This window comes from Myotis davidii, unplaced genomic scaffold, assembly GCF_000327345.1.
Source record: "Myotis davidii unplaced genomic scaffold, ASM32734v1 scaffold865, whole genome shotgun sequence".
NCBI classification, from domain to species: Eukaryota; Metazoa; Chordata; class Mammalia; order Chiroptera; family Vespertilionidae; genus Myotis; species Myotis davidii.
Window position 1 is genome coordinate 263959 of NW_006296406.1, and position 6908 is coordinate 270866.

The 6908-nt window shown below is 40.0% G+C and overlaps 1 protein-coding gene across 10 annotated transcripts in view; it reads right to left on the reverse strand.

Moving 5' to 3' along the window:
• The window catches only part of CADPS2 (Ca2+ dependent secretion activator 2), a 313909-nt gene that overhangs the window by 110854 nt on the left and 196147 nt on the right, over window positions 1-6908 (reverse strand). For all 10 annotated transcript variants that reach the window (XM_006771421.2, XM_015568920.1, XM_015568918.1 and 7 more), the window contains one exon: window positions 5849-5950. In XM_006771421.2, the coding sequence (XP_006771484.1) occupies window positions 5849-5950 (102 nt within the window). The remainder of the gene's footprint in view (window positions 1-5848; window positions 5951-6908) is intronic.

Genomic DNA, 6908 nt, shown 5'->3' on the forward strand with positions numbered 1-6908 from the left:
CAAAGCATCAGTGTTTCAATTTCCAGGCCCTCAATGTAGGTGGGGAAAAAGTAGACACAACCCACCATGTGTTTTTGCTGGTTAGTACTGTCAAGTATGGAGGCAGCAATCCTGTATGTGAGACACATTTTAAATGAGAAAATACCTTGCAGTTTTATTCAAAACTGGCAAAATCCAGGGCATCATAAATATAGACACACATTTTTTCTCAATTTTTATTCTGGAGTCAACAATGTAAGTTAATTTCCTATTAATTGTATAGGTCAATTAGAATCTTACCTCGCTAAGGAGCAGCGAGCAGAGTGGTAAGGAGCCAGCAGGCAGGCGGTAAGGAGTGAGGGATCCTGGATGGCAAGAGGGATATCTGCCTGCTGGCTTAGGCCTGCTTCCCAGGGTGATTGGGCCTAAGCCGGCAGGTGGACATCCCCCGAGGGGTCCTGGACTGTGAGAGGGTGCAAGCCAGGCACCCCCCACTCCAGTGCATGCATATCATGCACCAGGCCTCTAGTCTAATATAACTCCAAAATCTAATACAATCTAATTAATACAATTCCACACACTACTCCAGACATGTTAAAATAATGAAGAATTTTCTGACTCGTTCCAGTGAGAATTAGTTGCTCGCTAAGCTCAGGTGTCACTTTGGAGCCTTTTTAAAAAAACATATTTTTATTGATTTCAGAGAGGAAGGGATAATGATAGAGATAGAAACATCAATGATGAGAAAGAATCATTCATTCACTGCCTCCTGCATGCCCCACTCTTGGGATCAAGCCTGCAACCTGGGGATGTGCCCTGACCGGGAATCGAATCATGACCTCCTGGCTCATAGGTCGACGCTCAACCACTGAGCCATGCTGGCTGGGCAACACCACTTTGGAGTCTATTAACCATAACCTTTCCTTCTGTCTCAGGTTGATTTCCTATTACAAGGATCTTAACTCTTCTTTTTTCTTTGTTTTTTCCTTTGTCTTGATAAGTTGCATTATCTTTTGCGGTTCTTCATATCTGAAAATATCATTCTACCATTACCCTTATCAAGACTTTTGCTGGCACAGAATTCTGGGTTGAAAGTAATCTTTCCTCAGAACTATAAAATCACTGATGCACTGTTTTCTGGATATATCAGTATCACCCCTCAGGTCGAAATGAAAGCTGCAGAAGCAAAGGATCTTTTTAGTTATTGTTGTTCACTGCCGGGCACATAGTAGGTACTCAATAAATATTTCTAGAATAAAATTAACATTGAAAAACATTCTGATTCTTTGTATTTTGGGATCTTCTCTTTTAGCACCAAGAATCTGAAAATTCATGAATATGTACCCTGATAAGTAAATATTTTAATCCACTGTGCTGGGTACTAAATGTTTCAATCTGAGCACATGTCTTTTAATTCTGGAAATCTTTTTGAATGATTTTATTCAAAGTTTCCTACCTTCAGACTTAACTCTTTCTGGAATTCTTATTATTTATGATGATGATATTGTTAAGCATATCTTTTTCTTATCTTTGCTGTATTTCTATTTTCTTCCTCCCAACCCTACTTTCTGCAAGGTTTCATTAACCAATTCTTTCAGTAGTGTATATATATTTGTGTGTCATTTGCATATAATTTGTAAGAGCTTCTATTTGTTCCAAGGTTTTATTCTTTTCTTTTCTTTTTTTTAAAATATATTTTATTGACTTTTTACAGAGAGGAAGGGAGAGGGACAGAGAGTTAGAAACATCGATGAGAGAGAAACATCGATCAGCTGCCTCCTGCACACCCCACACTGGGGATGTGCCCACAACCAAGGTACATGCCCTCGACCAGAATCGAACCCGGGACCCTTCAGTCCGCAGGCCGACGCTCTATCCACTGAGCCAAACCGGTCATGGCCAAGGTTTTTTTCTTTTAACAACATCTTATTTTTGTTTTACAAATGCTCTATCTTCTCGAACCTCTCCAAGGATATCCAGTAATTCATTCCAGCCCCCTCCCCCATTTTCTTCTTCCCATATAATCTTTGTGTTGTTTTTTTTTTTGTCCAAATTGCTTTTTTAGTATTTATCTGTTTGAGGCTCTGTCTTCCATAGTAAATAATTTCCTCAAATGTCTGATGACTTTGGCTCTCTGATCATTTTCAAAAGCATGGTATTAAAAACCTGAATGGAAGCAACAATGCACCTAGATGGGTACATGTAGATCATGGTCTTCGCTGAAGGGGAATCTGACTGGGCTGTTTCCATGTGAGTCTTTATTGTCCAGAGTTTTAGGTCTCTTTTGGGCTAGACAGGCTCCCATGGGAAGACACTTGTAAACAGGCCAGGGAGGTATAAACCTGCCTACCTGCCTGTCTCCAGCATTTTGGGAGTCAAGGGGATGAGCTGGCAGGAGAAGGCTGTGGTTCTCAGATTTCAGAATAACCATTTATTTAATCTCCATGTGTCTGCATATAATCCTAACTCCAACTGCGCCTGGTGTTTCCTCCCCTCCTCCACCCCAGTCCAAGTGCCCTCTAACCTGACCCTCTTCAGAGACTGAATCTGCAGTGCTCTGCCCAGGGGTGGGTTGGGGAGGGGGAACACAGAGCAGTCTGAGGTGGAAAAGAGATGTGGGGATCTAAGTGAGTTTTAAGCACATTTATGACAAATTGTCCTTCACTCTAATTTTCTAAAAGGGCGAAGGGCTTGATCTGGGCAATTCCTAAACACTTTGGTGATAGTATGACATAAATCAGATAGCTTCTCTGTTTTCCCCACTGCCGGCTTCTGATTCAGTTCTTCCTGGGTGGCTAAAGTAGATACCATTCATCCATCTGGCTTCCAAAAACTCTTTTCCTCTTTTACTTTAGCTGTCCTTGTGGGGTTGTCTTCTGAAAAATAGTGTTCTGTTATTTTAGTTAGGTCCTGGGAGAAGGCTTTGCAAACATGCATCAATCTGCCATCTTTAACCAGAAGTTTCTCATTTGTTGTTTAATTTACTTTGCCTTATTATTTTATCTGTATCTTTGAAATGTATTTCTGGCATACAATTGGATCTAAATAAATAAATAAATTTCTATATGAGTTATGAATAGTACCGTGATTACTTCTTTAGCCTGAATTGGTAAGTAATTTATGTTCCTTCTAAATGTTAACATAAGTGACTGAGAAAGATTATTTGGTAGAATCCTTATGAAAATCCTCATGGACTATATATATTTTCCTATGTGGATGCCTAAAATTTCTCATTTTATTTTAGTCCCAGTTCCTGTTATTCAATATTTTATGGACTAAGAAAAAAAAACCCCACAGAACTGGCAAAATTTAGACAAACTCTACAAACATCAAAACGGAATATAAAAATCAGCTCAAAATGTCTAGACTGATTCCTTTTAGTTCTTGTCCTCAGTGCTAAGGAAATAAAAGCTAAAACGTGTATCTTTAGAGAAATTATTAAAAGAAGATGTAGATTTAAGAGAAACAGAGAACAAAACTGTGAGAGGGGAGTAATTATGTGGACAACCGTGTAGTTGCTGGGTGGTGGCGAGGGGGCTTGAACTGCTCTGGTCGGGGGGGCCCCAGTTAGGCTAATCAGTCATGGCGACCCCATGCTCCACGGCAACTGCCTGAGGCACTCAGGGCATGGGTTTGGTACAGGACTGTCTCATGAGGGGTAGGATTAACCCCTACGTAGGGCTAATGAGATATGAGGGGTAGGATTTGCTAGGATTGTCTAACATAATGTCATGGTCTTAAGAGAGCATCACAGAAGGAGATGGCCCCACTACTCCCTTTGAAAAATGGCATGTATGGAGGTGAGATGTGAGGCCTAGGAGTTCTGTGGTCTTGCTACCAATCTGGGGATGAAACCACCCCACGATGGAGGACAGTTATGTGAGAGTCACCAAGAAACAGAGCCATGGCTACTGAAGTCAGCCTGACTTGAAGTTCATCCTACCTGAGACCAAGTGATGATGTATACATTTATTTTTTTAAACCAGTTTGAGGTAGGATCTGTTACTTGTTGTTGTTTTTGTTTTGTTTTGTTTTTTTTTAAATATATTTTATTGATTTTTTACAGAGAGGAAGAGAGAGGGATAGAGAGAACCATTGATGAGAAACATCGATCAGTTGCTTCCTGCACACCTCCTACTAGGGATGTGGCCGCAACCAAGGTACAGGCCCTTGATCAGAATCGAACCTGGGACCCTTCAGTCCGCAGGCCGACACTACCCACTGAGCAGAACTGGTCAGGGTAGGATCTGTTACTTGTAAAGGGAAGCATTAATACATAAAACATAGATATTAAACTGAATGACAGACAATCTCTGCCTCAATGTCAAAAAATGGAAAAGTATGTGTGACTGAGAGACACATACAACAAAGTTAAGGGTTCCTACACAACCTAAAAGACCATACTCTTAACAAATACAAATGCAGAAACATTCTCTGCAAATGCAAAAGCCTTCCTCATATCTCATTTATTTTAAAAAATCAGCAGAGAATTCAGTCTTAATCCTGTAAGTTGAATTGCACTGTGCTCTCAAGAATAGTGTTCCCTAACGTGAGTCTATTGGTCTTTTAGGCAAAACAATTCTCCAGCGTGAGACAGTCCCATGCACTGTATTCCTAAACCGAGAACCAATGACTGTCCCAGTGCCTGGCTACTGTGACAATGAAAATCCTCCCTCATTCACTTACCTTAAGGTGATAGGACCAGCCCCAGTTGAAATCACTAATGTAGGGGAACAGACATATAGTATATTCTTTGAGAATTTCTTCCTTCAAGATCATTTAAGAAAAACAACACCACAGTCTAAAGCAGTGATTCTTAACCTGCTGGCCCTTTAAATACAGTTCCTCATGTTGTGACCCAACCATAAAATTATTTTCATTGCTACTTCATAAGTGTAATGTTGCTACTGTTATGAATCGTAATGTAAATATCTGATATGCAGGATGGTCTTAGGCGACCCCTGTGAAAGGGTCGTTCGACCGCCAAAGGGGTCGCGACCCTCAGGTTGAGAACTGCTGGTAAAGCTTTTCATATTATAAATACGAAAATTGAGGTCCAGAGCAGCTAGGCATACACTATTCAAATGGTTAAATAACAGTATTTTCAAATGGTTAAAGGGGAATATGAACTGAGCTCATTTTTTCAGTAAGTTCACACGGAATGATTCCAAATGACAGGCATGCTATAAGACACAATATGTAGACATGGCAACATTTTATAGGATCTAATGATAAGAGTGATAGAAAAGGAAATATATTGGCATATTTCTGTTTTTAACCCACTAAGTTCTATTGAGCTAACTATAACAAGGGGAAAAGAAATATTATCAAGATATTTATCTTTCACTCTGCAAATGTTTTGTGGTATCAATACTTAATTTTCTGAGCATGGAACTGTGCTAGGCACTGTGGTCCTTGTTCTCACAGAACGTAAATTTAAAAGAAAAAAGCGACCCCAAAGATGGGTATCAGAACCATGTGATCAGTGCAGAGTACAGACAGGACTTCAGTTTTTCCAAATAAGCGAGAAAGGTTCTGCTGTGAAGGTGGCACTTGAGAGTCTCCACACTGGTGACACAGAGAGAGGGAGGAACAGTCGCCAGAGTCACCGTGAAGAGGCCACGCGGGAAGGAGAACGGCACACGGCAAGTGAGAGGGGCTCTGGGGCAGACATTGCAGGGGGAGGGGCCTGCTTAAATGAGCAGTGGAAACTGAATGGCAGGCTGAGGAGAAGACCACAGACCGATGCATGTGGAGAAGCTGCTACTAATTGTTGAGTAGTTGCAAAAAGTCATAAACGTTTGTAGGAGATTGGATGGTTGAGTGAAGTAATAAAGCAAATACTTGTATGAATGAAGAGAGTACATACCTGAAATGGCTTATCTGATTTTCTAAAAGGAAAGACAGTCTCTCTTTTATCTCCTCAAATCTCTCTTTTTCTTCCATTGAAACTGTTCCGATTCCATCAGGCCTGGAAAGCAATCAGAATCAGTCATTTATACTGATAGAACATCTACTTTTATATATTTTATATCTATATCTACATCAGCACACACATATATATTTCCTTAAACATCAAATAATTAAAAAAATGCATAGCACTCTATAGTATACATATTACTTGTGTCTACAGTGAAAATTTATTGCAGATATGTATAGCCATTTGCTTCATATTTTGACCTGGAATTAATGGAATGGAATTATTCTCTTTTAGACAGCCTTCAAGGTAAAGGATCACAATACATATTTTCCATATCTACAGAAAACAATGATTAGTCCTTGAGAATGGCAGTGAAAAGTGTTTTGTAGCGGTATCAAACATTTGACCAATTAAATGAATATCCCCTGAATGGAAATATTATTAAAAAATATTGAACGCAAGCTCAAGTGTCTTAACAGCTTCTTTTCTTAATTAAGCTAATGTGGAGTAAGGGATTTAATTTTAATTGTTGAAAGAAAAGTAGACATCTTGTTTGGATACAAGTAGTGGTTTACTGTTCCACTCTTTTTGTTTAAATTTATGTGCTTATAAATAAAAATAAATCCTTTCTAATAAAAGACAAAAAGGGTAATTAATTGTACCTCCGCTAAGCTTCCCACCAGCTAATCAGCGAGATATGCAAATTAACTGCCAACAAAGATGGCGGCCGGCAGCCCCGCAGCTGAAGTGAGCAGGAGGTTTGCTTGCTCCAGTGATGGAGGAAGCCAGGGTTCCCCGCCTGCAGCAGCCTGGCTCTGTGCTCCGAAAGCAACAGCTCCAAAAGCAACAAAGTTTCAATTATAGAAGCTAAAGAAACCCCAGATACCTGCTTTCAGCCAGCCGTGGCCTCAGAGCTGGGAGTGCCAGTGACAGCAACAATGTTTCAATTATAGAAGGTAAATAAATCTCAGAATAAAAAAAGAAAAGAAAGGAGAGGATGGGAAGTTGA